Source organism: Schistocerca cancellata, chromosome 3 (genome assembly GCF_023864275.1).
Source record: "Schistocerca cancellata isolate TAMUIC-IGC-003103 chromosome 3, iqSchCanc2.1, whole genome shotgun sequence".
Classification (NCBI taxonomy): domain Eukaryota; kingdom Metazoa; phylum Arthropoda; class Insecta; order Orthoptera; family Acrididae; genus Schistocerca; species Schistocerca cancellata.
The window spans coordinates 256,522,372-256,545,995 of NC_064628.1; the positions used below are offsets into that span (position 1 = coordinate 256,522,372).

At 38.7% G+C, this 23,624-nt stretch overlaps 1 protein-coding gene across 4 annotated transcripts in view; it reads left to right on the plus strand.

Moving 5' to 3' along the window:
• Positions 1 to 22,987, plus strand: part of LOC126174904 (bestrophin-2-like) — a 481,716-nt gene extending 458,729 nt beyond the window's left edge. For all 4 annotated transcript variants that reach the window (XM_049921337.1, XM_049921335.1, XM_049921334.1 and 1 more), the window contains 6 exons: positions 8,582 to 8,722; positions 8,833 to 8,940; positions 12,309 to 12,524; positions 14,032 to 14,302; positions 19,365 to 19,600; positions 20,936 to 22,987. In XM_049921337.1, coding sequence (XP_049777294.1) covers positions 8,582 to 8,722; positions 8,833 to 8,940; positions 12,309 to 12,524; positions 14,032 to 14,302; positions 19,365 to 19,600; positions 20,936 to 21,439 — 1,476 coding nt within the window. In that variant the 3' untranslated portion in view covers positions 21,440 to 22,987. The remainder of the gene's footprint in view (positions 1 to 8,581; positions 8,723 to 8,832; positions 8,941 to 12,308; positions 12,525 to 14,031; positions 14,303 to 19,364; positions 19,601 to 20,935) is intronic.
• Positions 22,988 to 23,624: the final 637 nt, after the last annotated feature.

The window sequence follows — 23,624 nt, forward strand, 5'->3', positions numbered from 1 at the left end:
CGGCACATGCTTCGTAACACTTTCGTTCTATTCACATGTTAAACTAGGGAAGAAATCTCTTCTGCAAAGCGGTCTACTTTCTATTACCTGTTGTCTCGTTTATGAGAGTGGTCTGAAAAACTCTCAGCCTTATGGTGAGTATGAAAATTTGTTTACAAAAACCTTTTACTTTATAGCATAATCCTTTAACATCAGTTCACTTCGTCTGACGGTGTTCCACTCACATTATTCCATCTCTACTGTATTCCTGGAGGAGGGCTCAAAATACTCAGCTACAACTGCAATCACTTCTCGGCTAGACGAAAGACGATGACGTGCGAGAAGCGCATTTTGTTTTGGGGAGAGTTGGAAGTGTAAGGGAGCCAGAACTACGAAACATCTGATATTCAGACATTTCGTAGCTCAGATTCCGCTTTTGTGGGGAGGTGCATTTTTTCCGCACACCAAGTCTCTTCTCTATTTTATTCAGTCAAGATCCCTTAGAATATTTCAATGATACTCCTGAGCTATTTTTTTATGTTTTTGAAGCTGGTCGATTGACATAAATCTTTCCAGATCCCAAATCACTAATGTCGTGATCTTTCCACTGTGGCATCTTTACCTTCTTTGGAACTGAAAAACCATCTTCTGCAAACACTTCTGATGTTGTGGAGTGGTGACTTCAAGTACCATCCATTTTCAGATAGGAGGCAAAAAATGCTTTTCTATTTACAAAAATGTGTGAAGCACTGTTCAGAAATGTCGTGTGAATCCGCTGTGAGCAAGCACAGTACCAATCTTTAGAAGCTTTGTCATGTGGGATTCTTCTGCAGTTCGTAGAAGATTTGCTTTCTTTAAATCCCTACAAACTCACATCTCTGTACCCTGATTTTCAAAGATAATATTATACTCTGTTTCTTAGATATCTGATGGGGCTGCACTTGCAAGGCCTCATTTCAGTTCAGCAGCCCATTTCCTAATGGTAGAAATAGAGAGAAAAGAGTCAATACATATTTGTGAGCACCAAAATAATACGGTGTGCACTGAGTGTTCTATTGATGATGAGATGATGATGATGATGATGATGATGATGATGACGACCCATACTCCGAGGAGCGTAGGGGACGATGCGGGAGACCCGCATTGCTGTACTAGGCAAGGTCCTAGTGGAGGTGGTTTGCCATTGCCTTCCTGCGACTGTGATGGGGATGAATGATGATGATGATCATGATGATGATGACGACACTACAACACCCATTCATCACGAGGCAGGAAAAATCCCTGACCCTGCCGGGAATCGAACCTGGGACTCCGTGCGCAGGAAGCGAGAACACTACCGTAAGACCACGAGCTGCGGACGAGTGTTCTGTTACAAACAACTATATCACAGCGTGATATCAGATTTTCACCCTTTCCGAGAATTCACACACAGTGTGAGAATTTACACTGCATACAGCGAAGTACTGGATGGAATGACGTAATTTCATACAGAGCTATTGTAATCAAACAATAGAAAGTCCAGAATGGAATAACAAGAACATGGAGGGATTGCAACTCATCACATGGAGGTTGTGTTGACTTGCAAATAGGCCAAAAAAGGTTGCTGGAAATTCAACTGTCAATCAGTGACTTTCACGAGAAATAGAAACTCTCACACATTCACACAGGCAAAACTCGCACAAAAATGACCATTGTCATCTCTGGGCATTAAGGGCAGACAGTGTCTGTGTCAACAGCAATCTAAATGGGATGGGCAGTGGGAATACGGAAGAGGTGTGGGTTGGGAAAGGAAAGGGTAGCGCTAGCCTGGTAGAATTGGGGGAATATGCTAGTGATAACTGTGGGAGCATGCAGGGATGTGGTGGGGAAGGGATAGGGCCACCGGCTGCAGCATCAAAGGCTGTACTCGGGGAAGGAAGTAGAAGAGGGAAGAGCAATGTGTAAGTGTGTTTGTGTGGCAGGAGGCATGTGCAGTACTGGAGTGGGAGCAGGGAAGGGGTGCACAGGTTGAGGGCAGAGACCAGTGGAGGATAAACCTCAGAGGTGGGGCGGGGCGAGAATTTCAGGAATGAAAGGTTACAGGATGAGTTCCCACTTGCCGCCCCCCCCCCCCCCGGCCACAGCTCTCGCCAACCCCGCCCCCCCCCCCCCGGCCACAGCTCTCGCCAACCCCGCCCCCCCCCCCCCGGCCGCTGCTCTCGCCAACCCCCCCCCCGGCCGCTGCTCTCGCCAACCCGCTGCTCTCGCCAACCCCACCCCGCCGCTGCTCTCGCCAACCCCACCCCGCCGCTGCTCTCGGCAGCCCCCCCCCCCCCCGCCGCTGCTCTCGGCAGCCCCCCCCGCCGCTGCACTCGGCAAGCCCCCCCCCCCCGCCGCTGCTCTCGGCAGCCCCCCCCCCCCGCCGCTGCTCTCGGCAGCCCCCCCCCCCCCCCCCCCCCGCCGCTGCTCTCGCCAGCCCCCCGCCCCCCGCTGGGCTGCTCTCGCATTTTCTGTTACTATGAAAAGATTTTAAAATTGATATTGTATTTGGGATAACAGACTTTGCCCAGTTTGATATGTTTTCTGTAGTGTGTCTTGTCTTCAAATTGTGAGAATTCTAAAAGGCATTACTTAAGTTCACTCTCCACAGCTGTGAAATGTGAGTGAGTGTGTAATAACTCATGATGCAAACTGTGCATTAAAGAGTTTGACATTTTCGACGTGGTTAATTATAATTTGGGCAAAGCATGTACCAAATTCTGCCTCATCAACCATAGAGAAAGAACGGTATTCTCTGCAAATAATTTTTAAAAGCTGCATATCTAATGCCCTTCATTTAATGTGAGTGGATTTATAATATTAAAAAAATTACTTATTGGTTGTTGTAAATGAAAAGTAGTTGAGGGTGTGGGCACCACAAAAGGAAATAAATCAGGACTTTTTCCACAATATGACGTCACTGATGGACTGGATACAGCTTGAGGCTCCATTTGCCTTTGTGGGAGGATAACTTCACCTGAAGTGAAGTGGAAGCAGATATCAGTGAGGACAGTTTACGAGAAATAATTTCTCGAATTCCTGCATAGATTGTTGGTCGATTTTGGTCGGTTTCCTGATGCACGTTGTTCCAAAGATACTATAGTATGCTTAAATTCCATAAGTCTCTTCAGGTTCGATGATGAGCCAGACACCATGACAATTATCTGCTGGCAGTAGCGGCATTTTCGTTTTTCTTCCACTGTGGTAAAATTTTGCTGGACATCGCTCGTAATTCTTCTAGGCGAATGCAATGTGGATGACATATTGTTGTGCAGTACTGAAAGGTAAATTGATAAAATTAAAGTATTTACTATTATCATAGCCACTTTTAATTGTAAGCTCTTAAAGCGAGAACAAATATATGTGCAGCACATTCTGTAGTCTGAAGTTATAGAGCAGGATGTAGAATGTTGCGATCTGTGAAGTCTAGACCCACAATCGAGAAGTTTGTATCATATACGAAAAGGTCTGAAACAGTCATGGTCATTAAGAAACTTGCGAAGACGAGCCTGATAATATGCGATGATTTCACTGCTGGAAGATAAAACTTTTGAATAATGTGATATTCGAATTTGGGCTACATAGCGTGTAAACAAGAGATGGCTGAATAATGGTGTGAATGAAGACTGGAAAAAAGCAGTGCAGGTGAACTCTAAAGCCTGTGCTTAAGGAGCTACAAACTTGTCTATTCATGCAGCCACGTTATGCCAGTTTGTCTATTGTTACTGTAGAACACAATTAGCCATCTCTTTCAACTCATTTTGATGAACTTTGCCATATATTTCAGATTATCGACATCCATGTCTTTCTTCTAATGAAAATGGTAACCTGTCTCAAGCCAAGCCTGCTCTCCAGTTCCCTAAATATAGACTCCTCTGTCTGAAGACACCACAGCAGTAATAGATGGAGTAGTGGCATTCCAACACCTTGATTTATCCCTAACTGTGCTGCTCACATCCGTTAGAAATGAAGACAAACAAGTGAAATATATGTTCGTAAATATCAAATATCTTAAGAAAATTTTCCTAATATGCCTCTTCTACAGACCTCCAAAAGTAGGCGGGATGGCCTGCTTCAAAACTGACATTTCAAAATTCAATTCAACTTGGGAGCATACAAATAATGCTAGGAACACTAACATAAATATTCTGCCCCTTCACTGTGAAATTCAAGTGTGTAGTTTCTTCTTCAAATGTAACAGTATTTCAGCTTGCACCTACCCATAATGCAGCCTATAATCTGGCCCCCGTACATATATTTGCCACAAAATCCATGAGCAAAGAAATTTGTACCTGGAATATAAGCTCATTATCATTTCCATGAATTACTCTCTAAAGTATTCAAGGAATAAACTGCGCCAAAATATAGAGACTTAGGTATATCACTGTAACTGAACTGGCAGTGGAGGCACAAGAGAACTTTCATACCATACCTAGAGAAAAGAGAAACTCCATGGAATCTGGGAGAAATGATAACTAAGACATGCCAATACATTAACAAAACAAAGACCAGATGTGCTATAGAAAAGTTTGTGTGATCTAGGGAAGAGTAGGCAAAGTAGAAACTGTAGCTGATCCTATTGTCCCAAACAAGGAATTGAATCAGTACTTGACTTTAACAATAACATTCATTGAACAGTAAAGAAAACATAGACATACTGATTATCTCATGGAGGCAAACGGTCTTAGTTGCAAAATATTCTTTATTGAACTGACAATACTGTTGCAAAATTCTTTAGCTCAGCATTTACTATACAGGACAGAGTCACAGTCCAAATGATCAAGCATATTGTTTACACACACCTGCTCATAATAACTACTGCTCCATAGACCTTGAAGCCTAGACAACACAGCAGAAATACTCGTTCCCATCAGAAAAGAAGCACTAGAGATCAGATTTTTAAGATGAGTAGCTGGGTACAATGTCTGACAGGAGAGTGAATGTAGATATCAGAATAGAACTGAGAGTGAAAAACTTAAATGAGCAGTTTAAAGAATACAGAAACAACTTGAAGGATTATGTCACAATAATGGAGGATGACAGGCTATCAAAATTGGCAATAATTATTACCTAGTGGGCAGAAGACATTTAGGAAGACCAAGGAAGAGCAACAGTTTCAACGAAGAGGGCATAACAGGCAAATACCTAATACATGCGGAGGAGGAGGAGGAGGAGGAGGAGAAGAAGAAGAAGAAGAAGAAGAGATATTGTATTAAAAATTTTATGATTTTTTTTTTAGAAATTGAGTTTTGTAATTACATATAAAACTCTAGTCTGATGTAAGAGGACTCCTGAAGGCTGTAATCTGTTCAGGTTAAGTGAATAAGTAAAAAATTAAATGTAATATACAGGTTGTCACAGGCTGAATGGTCTGTACTCAGGGATATGGCAGGAACAGTCATTAGAAGCAAGAAAACTTGATGTGGACACATGTAGTATTCTGAATGGTTTCTGAGATAAAATGTATTTAATGTACATTGTTACTTATTTTCTTTATTGTTCAGTACATTGTCATCATTTACAACATACCATAGTAGTGTAGACAAAGTGAAGACGAATAACTTGATGTAGGACACGTGGTCTATCAAGTAGGGGAAACTACTGCAAACTGGCTTACGTACACCTCTACACATTGCTCTTTTCATGCAATGAGTAAGTCCTTGAGAAAAAATGAATAGGGCCTTTTTAAAGATAATTTGATGTAATTTAGTTTAATACTGTGACAAGCTCTCGCTATAGTCCGCAGATTTAATGTTTTTCAGGAAAAATGTACAAAAGTAACTTTAAATATGTTCCATCTCAGAATACCATTTGGAATAGGGCATATGTCCATATTTAGTTTCTTGCTTCAAATGATTGTTCCTATCATATCTCTGAATATCGATCATTCCTCCTGAGACATTGATACATGGACTATCATGTATGTAAAAGTAATTAATATTATCCTATTCACCTAAAGTAATTGAAAACTGCATAGCTACCAACAGAACAAAAACACGTTAACTATAAATGCAACAGGCATAGGAGGAGACATACTAGTACACATAACAAGAACATTCACACAACAAGAAAACAGAAGAGCAACAACACAAGAAGATGATGACTATAACAAATCAAATAAGGATACAGAGAATAAAGAGCTGAACTTGGATGGAGAAGTGCTCAGTCAAGAGAGCAAGTTGCAAGCTGTATCACTGTGCCAAGAGCTCAGCGAACAGAGAGACACATCAAGTCGCCTTGTGGTCTGCTCAGTGCGATCTCGTCCATGAGAGGGGGCAAAGCAGTGAGCTATGTTGCAATCTGATCAGTAAGAGTGGTGGGGGGGGGAGCAAGGAGCTAGTGAGCCACCTTGCAATCCAATCACCAAGGATGATAGGGAGCAGTGAGCTAGTGAGAAGGTCCTATCAGTAAGAGTGGTAGGGAGCCTGAGCTGTTGTGAAGGGAGTGATGTCTGGATCGCTTATCGACACACTCCAACAACACGTTGGCTGAAGACAGCAGCTTTTATAATAGCTGGCAACACATTCTGAGTGCGATGCTAAGTCAAAGGATAATAAGTAACAACTGACTCAAAAGTATGTAAGCGTTTGTTGAACTTCTGAAATTTGAGGTATTCTTTTGAAATCAAGAGGGGATATGTGATGCTGGAAGTGTTTTCCACTGTAATATATTTTTCTTGAGCACTGTGCCTCTGTAGCTGCACAGTCAATGTGTCGGAATGTTAAGGGAAGGAGCCCAGTGTTTGATTCCCAAATGGTTTCAAGATTTTTTTTTTTCCCCACTCGAAGACTGAGTGTTGAGTTGTGCTTGCTTTCATGCCGTCCTGATTAGTATTACTATTGCGATAGCTGAATGGGTACTGTCCAACAGCCAATAAATTGAAAAAAAAGAGCTTTCCTTATTTTCTGTTTTCCTGGACAAGAAAAGCTTCATGTACTAATAAGGTACGCATATCCACTTCTGCATGTGGTCTATAACACATTTTTTGTACCTGGGGGATATGTTTATTATAGATGTGGGGTGGAGGCCGCTGCAGCAGCCTCGTGCAGAATTTTCATCCCGCTCATTCCAGCTGACAGAGAAATCAGATGAGCTACCATTCATTTTTTTCTGAATCATCCATCGTCCACTCTTCAGAAACATCTGGCTCTTTGAATCAATTTGGAAGCTGTCTGCCCATCTCTACTTGAAATATTGAAGCATACATTGACCTTATCCTTGTGACTGAACAACATTTTCATTGAGTACTCGAACAGACAACTCATATCATATCAAAAACAAGCTTGTTACTTCAGGAGATTCTTCATTCTCTGTTTCGTCACATCTTCCTTTCATCTACTCTGTCCTCATTTCCACTGACAGTAATACCTTCCCTCTCTCCCTTTCCCATGACCCTTCACCTAATGTTTGACTCGCCAGACCTCAGTTTTATTCATCCATTTTACCCTTATTTACTTATGACTACCTTTTAAAAGGTTCTTTCAATCTGAGTAGTCAACTGTATGTAACCTTTCAGTTCAATACTCACTTCTCTAGTTTCTGAATCTTGCCTGATAATATTCTATTATTAGTAGATGAATTCAGAGCAGCCAGTCAGTTGCAATGGAAGGTGGTTTTATTCAACCTTAGACCATGGTTACGATGGATTTAAACCCATATTCTTCAGAGATACAAGTAACTAAAATTTCACATGGGAAACACACTTAGTAATGATGCAATCTGACATTTTTCAAATGAAAATATGCTACCAGCATACTTCATTGTATACACTTGTATATGCTGGCCCCCTATGATCAGGAGTTGTCAAGTAAGAATAGTTAGAATCCAGAAATTAAACCAATCAAATAAAATGTCAGACTATATTGATACACTGTTGATGGTAGACTCAATTAAAAATAATGAACCAGTGATATAATTTTTAAACTTCTCTTTCCATTCCAAGTATAGCTCGAGGACACTCTAATCCCCATACATGAACAGTATGATGGTTCAGTTTGCTAAATAAATGAAAAGTTGACTTATTGGAGAAACAAATATTTTCCAAAAAATCATTTTTTTGTGTCAGTCTTGTTTAGCATATCCACAGCAACTTATTCATGCTTAGGTTTGTCCATTGGCTTGAGCAACACAAGCAACTGCACCACCTAAACATAAAGATGTAACCTCTTTTGCAAAGCTTTCTGCACTTAATCCTAATTCCTAATTGCACTATGCACTGTCTTAACTGGACTCCTTGCAAACACTTGTCATACTTCAATCTGTTTTGGTGTCTGAAACAGGTTAGTGACCCATGTTTACAGATGAAACTACCTGTTTCAGTAAATGTCGTATGCCAAACCTGAATAGTTGGTTCCCTTCTATACTGTGTATGACAGTTTTGTTGCACTTGTGTATAGGGCGTCATCTCTCTGAACTAGGCTACAAACTTGTGCTGACCCTGTTTTTGTGAAATCTGCAGCATGTGGAAAAAAAAACTAACTCATCTCGTATTCAAAACCAGTTGGTATTATCTAATATAGTTTTAAGTTTATGAATGTCTGCAGTTGTAAAGATAATTTATGGATACCCTTTATAATTATTCCAGGTGGTCACCTTGGCAGTTTACTCATACTTCATAACTTGTGTAATGGGACGTCAGTGGCTTGATATACCCGATCAGTCACATCCGTTGCACAAACATATGAATAATGTTGATCTGTACTTCCCAGTTTTCACTACATTGCAAGTAAGTGATAACTCCACTATTTATTAAAATATTTAATTATGGTTATTATTGACAGGATTTTTTTTAATTTTTTTGTAAAATCTTTCTGATGTTCCTTAATTTCTGTGCAGTTTTTTTTCTACATGGGATGGCTGAAAGTGGCTGAGAGTTTGATAAACCCTTTTGGTGAAGATGATGATGATTTTGAAGTCAACTGGTTAGTGGACAGAAACCTACAGGTTTGTTAATAAACATATATTATTGTTAAAATTATTAACATAAATATTAAAATTAAAAATATACTTACCAGTTTCAATTAAACTGTTTTTAATAGTCTTCCTCAGCAACGTAAAAGGCGAAACACGATGTCTCAAGATTTGAGAAGCAATGTTGTTTCTTTAGAAAGTAGTGAAAGGACTGGGGTAGTTGTAAGTAGGAGAGTAGTAAAAATCGAAAACTGACTCGAAAGGGTGGAGTGAAGAAATACTGAAAGCACAATAAAAGGAAAATGATGACCAAACCTTTTCAATAATCTGTGATCATATTCCATTCTGCGTAGCCCTGCAAGTCTGTCTGTCTGGTCGGGTCTGCAGCTCGTAGTGTAGTGGCTAGACTTGCTGCCTCTGGATCACAGGGTCCCAGGTTCAATTTCCAGCTGGATTGGGGATTTTCTCTGCCCGGGGACTGGGTGTTTGTGTTGTTCTCATCATTTCATCATCACATCATTCATGACAGTGGCTAGATTGGGCTGTGTAGGAAAAAACTGGGCTGTGTAGGGAAAAACTGGGCTGTGTAGGGAAAAACTGGGCTGTGTAGGGAAAAACTGGGCTGTGTAGGGAAAAACTGGGCTGTGTAGGGAAAAACTGGGCTGTGTAGGAAAAAACTGGGCTGTGTAGGAAAAAACTGGGCTGTGTAGGAAAAAATTGGGTACAGGCACTGATGACCGTGCAGCTGAGCGCCCTGCAAACCAGTCATCATCATCATCTGTCTGTATGGGTTAACAGGCCTTTGCTTCCTTAGCCATTGTGCTTTGTTTGTGTGATTTTAAGTAGGCTCCTGTATTGCAAAAAGCCAAGTGACTCAAGATTCTTGACTTGTGATTTTTCAATCGCTTCTATATAGCTTGTGCTGCAAAGGTAAATTCTCAGAACCATCTCCCCGATTAATGTTATAATAATGCAAAGTCCCGGTAGACTGTAAAAATATTTTTTTGTAGTAAGGGTAACTTATCAAACAATGGAGGTCAGTTGCTCGACCCCATATAATATAATCGATAAAGAAGATTGTTTTATGCACATCAGGAAATGCTGCCATAACCTTTCAGACAAATGATATCAGCATCTCTTTTCATTGGGTCAGGGCCATATCCTTTCCTATACTGCTATGATTACAGTTGCCTTCTGATTTGTAACCCTTCACAAAATCACTTGGATTGTTTTTAAAACAGTCTGAAAGTTTAAATTTTTACTTGTGTTTAATTTAGTTCAGCTTTTACCAATTTTTGCACCTATCTTGCACTTAGTTCTTGTTAATTATTCATTACTCTTAGCTGATACATCTACAATGTCAGTTGTTTTATACACTTTCAATCTTTAAACATCAAATGTCATATTGTGTGATTTCCTGATGTTTTCCCTGTGGTTGCAGTTTAGTGACAACATTTTCTAGATAATCAATGCAACAAGTACAGCCATATTGAATTCAGTTGCAGATTTCTTTATTTTTGAAAATAAGGAGCATACTCCTAATAAATTTTCTTTCAGCACTGTGTTTCAGTTTATGAAAGTTTTTGAAAGAAACACATACAACACAGCTACAGTACTTTAAAAGGCTGTATAAACAAAACTGTCCCATAAATTGCGTTGTTACATGACTTAGGTTACTGTACAATATGTACCCATGTAACAATTTTCTTTATCAGTGTCAATGTTACCTCTGTGCACATGACACAATTTTCACCTTGCCCTCATATAGTCACTATGCAAAGTAGCTAGAGCTTCTACACAATTTGGAAGGATTGTAATCTAATCATTCTGGTTGAAGGTTCCCTTCCTCTACCTGATACAATGGGAGAAAGTTGTTGGATTCTGCACCCAACTGAACCCTGATTGAATGCTACACAATTTAATTGACTTTTAAATGTGAAAGCTCTTACTTGTGTTTGTGAAGTAAATAATTTTTTTTTTTTTTTTTTTTTTCCTGAAAAGAATTTAAATCTTCCCTCCTCCTCTCTCTCCCCCCCCCCCCCATCCACCTCCCCTTTTGTACTGACCTGTACAATTTAGCATTAATAGCTCTCTGATTATTATACCTGCAATTATGTCCTACATTCTGTATGTACTTGAAATACCCACACCCACCTCCTCAAAAGTTACTTTTCCCTTCCCATCATTAGCGCTGGATTTTTCTTCAGTTTGCTCTCTCTTTCTGCACATAGTCAAAGCAAGGAAGGCATAAAAAACAGAACTGAAAACTTGCTAACCATAATAATAGCGCATGCCTGCCCCCCCCCCCCCCCCCACACACACACAACCACAGGTAAACTGTAGTCATGTGGAGGGGGTGAGGAGGAGAGGAAGGGAGGGAGCTGGATGGAAGATTCGGGAAGGGTGGCTGAGTGCTGGGAGGGAACCAGTAGATACAACAGCTTAAGAAAGCAGGAGAGATGGGGAGCAGGTATACGGGAAAAGAATGTGACACCTGTGCCAACGGCACAGGTTGAGTTCCTGCAGTGCACAAAGTCGGTTGTGAAGAGGAATTACATTTTTTTTTTAATGCAAAGAAAAGAACATAAATACCATAACACAAAACAATTTACACAGAACAGTTATTTCTGTTGATATATGTTGATTACTTATCAGTATGTGTTGCATTCAAGATAAGGTGATGAGACTATAACTTACCAGATTCAGGACTAGCAGTTCCTTCTATTGACCCCCTACAAATTTGTTCTTGGTCACAGTTTGGCAGTGGCCATTTGGTTAGGTGGACAGCTTGTTGGTAGTAATGCCCATATAAAATGCTGTGCAGAAATTGCAGCAGAGATGGTATACAACCACCAGATAAAAGTTACTCTCAACTACATGGGATAGGAGTTTCTGTTATCCTCCTGACCTCTGCCTCCACTAGCCCCGCTGCCCCCCACACACACACACCTCCATCCTGCACCAGGACTATAACTTCTCTCAGCCCGCACCCACATCCTCTTCCTCAGTGAAGTCACCCCTTCTCAGTCCACTCTTGCACTGTGTGAATTAACTGGTGCTGGTGCCCATGTATCACACACTTATTCCATGCACAGGCTGCCCCTTCCTCTTGCGCACTTGCCCCACGCATCTGTCCATGTCCATCTAAGCTATCAGCCCCATTCCGCCAACCAGCCCTCGCATCCTTTCTCCACTAGCCCATATGATACAATTACTCAACCCAATCAACCTGCAGAACGCAGCCCGAGAGAGAGAGAGAGAGAGAGAGAGAGAGAGAGAGAGAGAGAGAGAGAGAGAATAATTCTACTAACATTGGGAAGTTATCAGTTTTGGCAACTAGATTATGTACAGCAGGAACCATACTCTCTTCTTTGCGCTATGATTAATGTGTTTTTCAACAGGTGTCCTACCTAATAGTTGATGAAATGCATCATGAGCATCCAGAGCTGATCAGAGATCAGTATTGGGATGAGGTATTTCCAGCCCAGCTGCCATACACAATAGCATCAGAGCCATTCAGAGAACAACATCCTCAGCCATCAACAGCCAACATTGAAGTGCCAAAATCTATGGCAGAACCGTTACTGGCAAAGCCAGAGGATGGGGGAGACCATAATGTGAGTAATCCTTGCGTGTGTTTCATAATTTTTCAAGGTTTTTGTTGATGAAACAAATTTTTGTGTTATTACATGTGAGAGATTGTAATTTTCTTTCCTTGTCCCTCTTGTCTGCCTCATTTAATATATATTTTTTGCTATGGTTAGCAATATTCCCTTGTTATGACAGCCACTCTTCATTGAAACTTAATCTTTTAAGTTAATTACTTTTTTCTGTATCTGTCATTTGTAGATGTTAGCTTTTTAGGAATCTAATGAAAAGTTAAAAAAATAGTTTTTCGTAGCACTTAAGACTTGCACTGTGCTACTGCCCCCTGCCCGCTCTCCCCATAGTACTCTGTCGCTCCTTTGACCTCAGCAAATGACTAATGACTTTTGTTTAACAGAAGTAAAAGTAAGCTAAAATTCTCACTGCAGTCCAGTAGAGACCACTATGTCATCACCCATGAATGGAACAATACTGCTGTACACACTGGTGTACATTGTCTGTTTATATAACAGAGGGTTGTCAGCGTAGGACGTGGCCCATCAAATTGCGGTGCACCTCAGTGATGTGATTCAAACATTCAACCCATAGCCTGCAACTTAAAATATTGAAAATCTGCCTTTTATTTGTTATTTGTGATCATCAGCACCAGCTGATGACATTTACCTACAAATTATGGCTTATAGGTGCATTGATGAGAATGCAAAAAAACTGCTTGGTGCCTTCTTGGACAGTACACAACTGTCTCCATATGACAAATTTGGCCTTCAGACGTCCATTAAGAACAACAGTATGAACCTCCTAACACTGTGGAGGGTGGATAAGGAGGACAAGGGAATACTGGGAACAGATCTACATCAGCAGCATGGGTTTCCCTGTAGGATTTGCCTAATGCCATATGAGTGTGGCAGTAGCCAGGTATTATTGCACTTCCTAGGTGTGCTGTCCTGTTTTAAGGCAGGGAGGTGGGTCAGTCTTGGTGTGGGCTGGTGTCATGTACAGTTGTTGGATACCTATCACTCTTCAGAGTAATTTGAGGACTGTGCAGCACTGGGACAGGATCCTCAAACTTCTTGTCCAGCCAACCTGCCTTTTTGATGCCTACCTCAAGGAATCTGTGGTGAATCGAAAGGAGCACCTTGCAGTATCAGCTGGCATGAATCCAATGCAGCAAACTAGAGACCAGTTGAAACTTGTGGTCTACCATAGTAGGAACCCTACTCACACACTTTGACTTCAGGAAGGGTGCTACAGACTTGATCAGCAATGTCTGAACCACTTTTGGTCAGCATGCCAAGGCCATTAACAGTGCATGTGGTTGTATTGTGCATGCATGTTTTTTGAAACAATTGTAAGTAATGGTCTGAATAGGCTGGTAGAAATAAATTTGTTGTGTATCTTGTATTAATCTATAAATTTGAACAATAAATTTGTTGTTGAATATGTAAGTTTAAATAATATTATTATTTATTTTAAATTCACTTTGGTATGGAATAAATGTTTATCATTTCACCTTTACAGTTTGATGACACCCATAGTGGTATTCATTTTATTGCCGGTGGAAAACGGAGCCTGAGTCGTGTTAGTACTCGTGAACGAATGACCTCTGCGGGTTCAGCATCGAGCATAAACACCAACGTTGGAAGTCTGGCGAGTTCCATTCACCGTGTGGGCTCTGTGACATCTGTTCTCAGGAGACTGTTTTCACGTGATGGCAGTGGCACTGGATCAGCTGTCACTACCACAACTGTCCCTGCCAATATTCCAGATGGTAGTGCTGGCAACTCTGCTGGTATGTTGGTTTCATTGCTGTCTTCATATTTAGAATTCTATAGCATGCAAGCATTGTAGAGTGGATGAAACACATTAATGTGTGTGTGTGTGTGTGTGTGTGTGTGTGTGTGTGTGTGTGTGTGTGTTTTACATCTCACAAGTAATGAAAGAAAGTGTAGTACAAAATATCTGTCTGCCCAACACATCCCTTACTGCCACTTCATATTTGATATTTTTCAGCATAGGAGGAAATCTTTTGTGGCTAAATACTTAATTATTTATTTGTAAAAACAAAGATGATGTAACTTACCAAATGAAAGTGTTGGTATGTCGATAGAGACACAAACAAACACAAACACACACACACACACAAAATTCAAGCTTTCGCAACCCACGGTTGCTTCATCAGGAAAGAGGGAAGGAGAGGTAAAGACGAAAGGATGTGGGTTTTAAGGGAAAGGGTAAGGAGTCATTCCAATTGCAGGAGCGGAAAGACTTACCTTAGGGGGGAAAAAGGACAGGTATACACTCGTGCGCGCGCACACACACACACACACACACACACACACACACACACACACACACACACATACATATACCCATCCACACATATACAGACACAAGCAGACATATGTAAAGGCAAAGTGTTTGGGCAGAGATGTCAGTTGAGGCAGAAGTACAGAGGCAAAGATGTTGTTGAATGACAGGTGAGGTATGAGCTGCGGCAACTTGAAATTAGGGGTGGTTGAGGCCTGGTGGGTAACGGGAAGATGGATATGTGTGTGTGTGCGCGAGTGTATACCTGTCCTTTTTTTCCTTTCCCCCTAAGGTAAGTCTTTCCGCCCCCGGGATTGGAATGACTCCTTACCCTTTCCCTTAAAACCCACATCCATTAGTCTTTCCCTCTCCTTCCCTCTTTCCTGATGAAGCAACAGTGGGTTGCGAAAGCTTGAATTTTGTGTGTGTGTTTGTGTCTCTATCAACATACCAACGCTTTCATTTGGTAAGTTACATCATCTGTGTTTTTAGATGTATTTTTCCCACATGGAATGTTTCCCTCTATTATAATCATATCATTAATTATTTATTTGTTTTGTTTTTAAATGTATCAGCAAGTAAATATGTTATCTTACGTGATGAATGTTTGGTTCCTTTTGAATATCCCTTTATCAAGTGATTAAGGGCCAATTGATGTAATATGATGAATCTTTCCTGTTTTTATTTTGTGACTGAAATATTTATGTGGTGTTACTTAAATTCACAAATGTACTTTTTTTCAACTGAATCAGTGTAGAGAAAAAAATTGCAGAGGGGTAGTTTTGTGGGAGAGGAGGAATCGTCGAGATAGTTTCTCCTAATCTGTTATCTCAAATGACCTTTGTCATCCATCAGTAGAGCACTCTTAACAGAAAAAATTACTGCCTGTAACACCTAAATTGTTCAATCACTTCGATTAACTCATCATTTCTTCACTACTTCAATTATGTATCCTTACTGAGATAAAGTTCCAGAGAAGCCTGTTTCACAGAAAGGACACACTGTATTAATGCACCAGGACCATTCACATTCCCAACAACAAACAATTTCAGTTTTGGATTGTAAACCAAAGTTTTCAATTAAACTGTGAATTGTAACTGAACAAATTAGATGGTGTAAAATTAAAAATTTCCTTGTTAAAAATGTCATTGATAATTTGTGATGCATTTATAATAAGTGAAAGAAGTTTTAAGATTTACAGACTTTTTCATTCATTTCTTATCATTTATTTATTCTGGGAAGATTTGGACCATGAAACTCTCTCTCCTATCTAACTAGGTATTCTTCATATTTTATATCAAATTCATGAAGGCACTTATAGCGAATCCAACTCTTCGAGATCTTTGTAATACAGTGGAAACAGTACTAGCTATTAAAAAAAAAATTACAAAAAGTGTGAAAAGTAGAGTAATATAAATAAAGGCAAGCAGATTACAACAGTGGGCCCTGGTAATGATATAAGAGGTGTGACCAAACAGTAATAGGAATTTTTTAATTTTGCAGGCTTTATACATTCAATTAAAAAACAAAAAGAAAAGGGAAAAAAGATTATCCTGCTGGTATACATGTTCCTGATGTATGTGTTTTCAGCTGCTTTGAAAATTTAGTTAATTGTTGATAGTCTAAAGGGTTGAGCATGGTTTAGAGTATTCAGCAAATTCTTACTATCAGAAAAGGTAGAGCAATGAATTTGCATTAAATTTTGCTTGAAGAAAATGGAATAAAGTGCAGCACTGAATTTGAAACATTGGCTGTGGCTTTTGATGAACCTGCTGTGAGTAAGACAAGACTTTATGAGTGATATAAATGTTTCAAAGAGCATCAAGATGATAATGACGACGATGACCACCATAGCCATTGTAGCACATCAATTAGTGATGACAGTATGGAAGAAGTAAATAAAATGGTTTTGGAAAATCACCAAATCGCTATCAGAGAGGTTGCTGCTGCTGTCAGCATATACTTTGGCTCATGCTATGCAGTTTTTTTCAGATGGTTGGTTATGAAACATGTAGCAGCAAAGATTTTTCTAAAATTGTTGAATGTTGACCAGAAACAATGTCGCATAGACATCACTCAGGAATTTCCGAATGAATTCAACAATGGTCCAGAATTCCTAAAGGATGTTAGAACAGGTAATGAAATGTGGATGTATGGGTATGACACCGAAACAAAGGTACAGTCATCCCAATGGAAACTGATGGAAAAGCCAAGACCAAAAAAATTTGACAAGTTCGATCAAATGTGAAGGTTCTTCTCACAGTTTTCTTTGATTACAATGGGATAGTGCATCATGAGATCCTGTCTTATGGCAATATGGTCAATAAAGAAAGCAACCAGGAAGTTAACTGCCAATTCTGTGAAGCAATCCGAGGAAAAATACCCATAATTATGGCAAAACCACAAATTGCATCACGATAATGCTCCCGCTCCTGCTCACACCACAGTGCTTGTTCATGATTATTTGGCAAAAAACAAAATCATTATGTTGCCTCAGCCACCATATTCAGCAGATATGGCTGCTAAGGACTTCTTTCTATACCTGAGGCTGAAGAGAACTGTGAAAGGACATCGTTTTGACACCATTGATGAGATAAAAATAGAATTGCTGAAGGAGCTGATCTCCATAATGGAAACTAAATTCCAAAAGTGATTCAAGATTGGAAAAAGTTCTGGCGCAACTGTATTGTACCTAAGAGGAATTATTTTGAAGTGGACAAAGTTGATATTGACAAATAAATAAAGATTCTTTAAGAAAAATAAAAATTCCCTTTGTTTTTTGATCATTTGTCGTACATTAGGAGGAGCAAAGGGAGGAACAGAAGAACTTGATAGAACAAAATTAATGAAGATAACAGGCAAGGAATTTCAGTGAGTGACAGAAATGAAAAGAGAAAGTAGTGTAACTGACATGAGGTGTAAAGGGAAGAGTATTTGCTTTACCTTTTGTAAGAGAGAAATAGCCATACAGCTCCCCACTCCTCTTCTCAGCCCCTGTTTTTTAGTTGAGAAAAGGAAGTGCTTCTGATTCTTCTTTAATTCATTGCGATACTGAATTGTGTGCAATGTAACTTGTTAGAGGCAGACATTATCAATGGAGAGGTAGATAGAATACAGATAAGTGAAGTCTAGTGTTGTGATTATGATGGGATGATAAGTATTTGATCTGTGATACGAGGTACTAGGGGAGCAGGCACTTTAAGGAACATGTAATTTGTCTGGTTGCAGCCAGCTAACTTAGGAATATGATACACTGTCATGATCAAATGGACATAGTTTCAGAGGTAAGGTATAAGAGCTTTCATGGTTAGTTCAAACTGTCTACAGTTTTCACTGCTTGTGCCATCTTGAATTACATCACAATAGTGGAGGTTTAGCAGAATGAGTGTATGCACTAGTTTTTATTTCACAACCTGTGGATGTACATTCTGAAACTTCTGGAGGGCAATTGGGGAACTGAAGGTCTTCCTACAGCATTCTCTGCCCAGTTAAAGTACTCCTCAAAAGTTACATCCAAGCCTTTGATTATTTTCTGATACAATATTGAAATTTGTTGAGAAAACTAGGTGACAATTATTTGCAGAATTTGGGACTAATTATTTTCTGATGGGATAGTAACATGACATGAGTTTTCACTGCAAATAATTTAAGTTCCATATTTTACACTCATCTAAACAGAGAAGACACATCATCATTCATCTGCACAAAAGCAGTGTTGATATTTTTAGGCTTGGCACTTAAATAAAGCTGGAGATCATTGGCATACTATCATATTTACTGAAGGATGCAATTGATATGAAGTTCCAGGTACACAATGAGAACAGAAGTGAACCCGGGACTCACTGCTGTCATTCCTGAGAGGATTGGCACCCAGGGAGTGATCAAAGTAGTAAGAGACCGGACTTGCATTTGGGAGAATGGTGGCTCAGACACCTGTCCAGCAATCCGTATTATATTAACCATCCCAAAATTGATTAAAGTAGCTGCCATGATAGTTCCTTTGAAAAGGACATGGTCAGTTTCATTCCATAGCCTTCCTTGGTCCATGACCTCATTATCAATTTAAATCTTAAAATCAATTCTTTTTTGCTTCCAGGACAACTTTTGAACATGCTGCTGTCTGTTCCTCAAGTAACCTTCAAACTACAAAACTACAAAATTGACATATAAAATGCTTTCCCAAAGTGTATTGCCATTGTTCTCTATAGTACATTTCATGTAATAACTTAACTGTAATTAGTGCTTTTGTGTTACGGCATTTACGAAACTAGTGATACTGGTCTCGTAAGCTGGATTTGTCACAAGTATTCAGTCCGTTGACCATGGACAATGTTTTCAAGGACTTTGGGTACAGCAAGTAAAATGATGATTCACCACTAATCACAAGGTCATCATTTTCCTTTTTAGGGATACTTTAGATTATGCTTCTTTTCCTTCTAGATATATGCAACATTTTTGATCATGATTACGATGATATAATCGTTACCTTTCACTTCATAAGAAATTATTATTATTATTATTATTATTGCCTTTTTTGTGTTCAGGTTCAAGAATGCCGAAAAGCAATAGTGCTGCTAGTTTGAAACCTCCATTTGCTGGGGGAGGGAGTATGCGAATAGCAGACCAAGTCATAGAAGAAGTGGATGAACAGTCAACAGTAACTTCAATGAGGCCACCGGACTTGAGGCCAAATGTTCGCACAATTTTTGCAAGTGGTGTGCCTCACTTCCCAGGGCCTCCACCACCATCAGCACCAGTTGCGGTTCCTCATAGTGTACAGGTAGGTTATAGAGAGGATATTTTTACTTGCAGTATTTACAAAGCAGGTAATGAAATAAAGTATGATCTCTGTTCAACACTATTTAGATTCTTTGTTCGGTTACATGGGGAGCTTCACCCTGAAGTGTATTAATTTTACAGTATGATTTACTTACTAATTCTGCACCATGTGTAGAGGAACAAAGTTGCACTGGCATTTGTATACCAATAAAGATTTTGCCAGATAAGAGCGAATCTTTCAATAAGTGGCCTGTGAAATAGTTAGAAGTTAGTTGTGGCAGGTAAGACTTTGTTATCAAGTACAGTAGTAACAAAAAATCAATAAATAGATATGTGACTGAGCTAAAATTTATGCACAGCCAAACGTTAATTTTAAGTAACTATTTATAACTCTGTACACCAACTTGAAAATATTTTTTATTAGTGACCAGTTAAATAATGTTTTAAAACATTACTTAAAAGGTAACTAAATTAAGTAACTTCAAAAACAAAAATTTATGTAATGGCTTTCATCTTCGGCCATAAAACTGTTTACATGCAACACTAATTCATCATGTGCAAGTCTCTTGTCTCTGCATAATTACTGCTACCTACATCCATTGGAACCTGTTTATTGTATTCAAGCCTTTTCCTTTCACTGCAATTTTTATTCCACCACTCCTCCCCCCTCGATATGTTCCTTCATTACCAAATGCCCTATCACATTCCTTGTTTTATTCAGGTTGTGCCACAAAGCATTTTTCCCCAATTCAATTTAGTGCTGCTTCATTAGCTATCTGACTGTCAAACTAATTCTCAGTATTTCTCTGTGACACATGTCAAAAACTACTTCTCTCTTCTTGTCTATACTTTTCATCACCCACACTTCACTTCCATAATGGTTAGGGCAACAAAAAATATAAAAATGATTAAGTATTGCCAGAAAAACCACAGTACACTCGATGAAATTTGAACATTATATATGAATATTGCAGATTTTCAATGACTTGTGCAACCCCTCTATTAATAAAATCATCTTCAATTCAGATAAATGCATAGTGCAGAACAGAAACAATAAAAAAAACATTCATAATATATTACTTTGAGGAAAGAGAAACAGCTGTCATTAAATTTATTCATGATGCTGAATGGAGTGAATATTATCATCAAAAATATTTTGCTCGTTCATCCAGTAATGTAAAAACAAAGCACCATTCAAAGTGAAAAGTTTATTATTTGCATACTGTTACATTTTATGCTGTAACTGCAGTTTATCGCTATTCATTTAATTTTAATAACTAGTTTACTTAGCTATGGCTCACAATGCATCATTGTCATATCTTTGTTTTCAATACAGGCTAGTGGTCCACATCTCAACATTACACCACTGTCATCATCAGCTCCTGCATCAGCTGTGGTTATGCCAGCTGCTGCTGTTTCACCTGCTCCTTCAAGCACAACATACACAGAAATTATGTCTGTGAAGAGTGCACCGGGATATGGGGATTCCTCAAAGATTGGGCCAGGAGGAAGAGTAGATCGCTTCACTAGTCAGCCTGCATCACAAGGAGATAGCACGAGCTTCTTTGGAGGAAGGACATCTCAAGCAGATGGTGATGATGTGAGCATTGGTGGTTCTAGTACAAATAGTTCAGAGGATGACGAGTTTACACGCCTGAAACAAACTCGACAAAAAGAACGCAAAGAAAAGCTGATACAAAGGTTGGCAAGGTCAGTTAGTGCACAACATCCAGGTTCTTTAGACAATGAGACGTTACTGCTTGAAATTACTGGTGACTCGAGAACTGGCTTACTGTCTTCATCCCAACGATCTAGTGTACTTGGAGATTCTAATGTATGACAACAAACTGACGAAAGTAGAATGCCAAATTGAGCAGAATGATCGTTAAACTTCCATACACAATGGTAGACACAATTGTGTGAACAAAGCTGTGACAAAACTCAGTTCAGATTGTACACTTTGCTGTTATTTTTATATATCTGCAACTTATAGCTGCCTCTTGGCTATAAACGCACAGTATTTGTAATTTAGTCTCAAGTATTGATATTTTGAGGACCATGAAAGTGAATTAAGGTATTTTACTTAAAGAATGACTGTTTTTGAATCTCGTAAGCATTTCATACTAGGTCACAAGAATAGTTAATTGACATACTTAGTGTATATAACAACATTAAACACTATATCCTCCCACCTGCCAAGCATTCCAATCTTGCAGGTAATCCTGTACTAGTTTTGGGAGTATATATGCTGGAAATATTTTCTTGTGCTGAAACTGCGTGTTATACCTAAAATATTTATTTATATTGTAACACATAAAAGAAGTGCCAGTACCAGTGAACTGAAAATCATCCAGTGTTTTGCTGATGTGGTTATTGTGCTGTTTGAGATTAGATTTTAAATGGACAGCAGAAAATGTATCTTATACTGAAGTGTTCTTCATAAAAGCTGGTGCTTTGATACTTTGTTCCTGTGTGTATATAGACAGTGTAATTGTACTTATAAGAAATTGTAATTGCTGATATTTATGTTTTTGACAGTATTTTTGGATAGTTGGTACAATAATACAATAGATTAACTTTTATGATAGAGGAAATATGGTCTCTTGAACTCCGTGTCGTGCAGGTAATGTTCTCACAAACTTCTTTAATAACTTCTGTTTGTTTTATCTCAGTTTTGAAAGGTTAATTGACATATTCTTTGTTTTATGATGTATGAGATAGAAGATGAATGTTCATTTATTCACTGAGTTAGCTTAGACACATAATAAACACAAAAATGTTGAATTCCCATATTTCGAAGTGTCGTTGTTTGGAGAAACGAATTCATGGGTTACAACAAAAGGCATACAGGACAACCTTATTAATCTGAAAGTTCAGTCAGCTTCTCCCTTTCTAAAACAACTGTAACATTTCCCTGTTCCACAACCTGTTTAAACAAGTGAGTTGACTGTAAATATTCTGTGTAGTGTTAATTTTCAGTTTTAAATTTTTGGTTGTAATTTTTGTATTTTTATATCATGTTGTTGTTTTGTTGTGTACTAACAGCTGAGGTCTTCGAAGAAAAAAAGACAATGGCTTTAGACACCTTTCACTTTGGAAAGTGAAATAGTAGTGTATGAAAAAGAGTCACATATTTTAATGAGCTATTCTTCATTATCTTAAAAGCAGAGCTATATATTATGCAAGAAATTCTGTGGTGCTTTAGTATTTTTTGAAATTTGTATTTTATCAGACTCTGGTTATTGATATAGTTAATGCTACCAGTTGTGCCTGCCAGAAAAAAAGGAAACACAAGTATTTTAAGTTTAGCATCTATAATTTACACAGTCCTATGTCTGTGACATTTGTATCATGTTCTTAAATATATCGCTTTCATTTTTTCATCACATTACTGCATGGGAATGTACTAAATAAACACTGTGATTTTTTTGTCACTGTATGTGACAAACAAGAAGTCAGCACAATTGGACAAACATGTCTGTATTATGTAAGACTGCCAAATGTCTATTTCTTTTTAATTATTAATTTTATAATTGACTATGAGTTTTTATTGAGCTGGTAAATATGTGCAGTAATTGACTTGTGATATTCAGAGGAAAATGTATGCAGTGTGTTTGGTGTCAGTTGGTTTTTGAAAAAAGCAGAGACAAAATTAAAAAATATTTGTTTGAAGTCCCAGAGATACAGATCAATAAAGTAATATTTAAACTTACCACTTCTCACCATTTGCTTACAGTTAATGTTGCAGACAGCTATGCAGACATTTTCATAGAGAAATGCTGATAAGGAAGAAATAAATAAAAATGATATTTTCATTTTTATCAGGTGAGCTGCGTTAGTACAGTCATATGTGCATCAGTATGGAAAACACACATCTATAATCATTACCCAAACATATTTTTTATTACTGTGGCAACAGTTTGAACATGGGTGTCTTCTGGAAGTTGCCTGGATTATAGAATGCAGTAAAATCATCAAAGTATTTTATGTATATCTAAAAACGAAGATGATGAGACTTGCCAAAC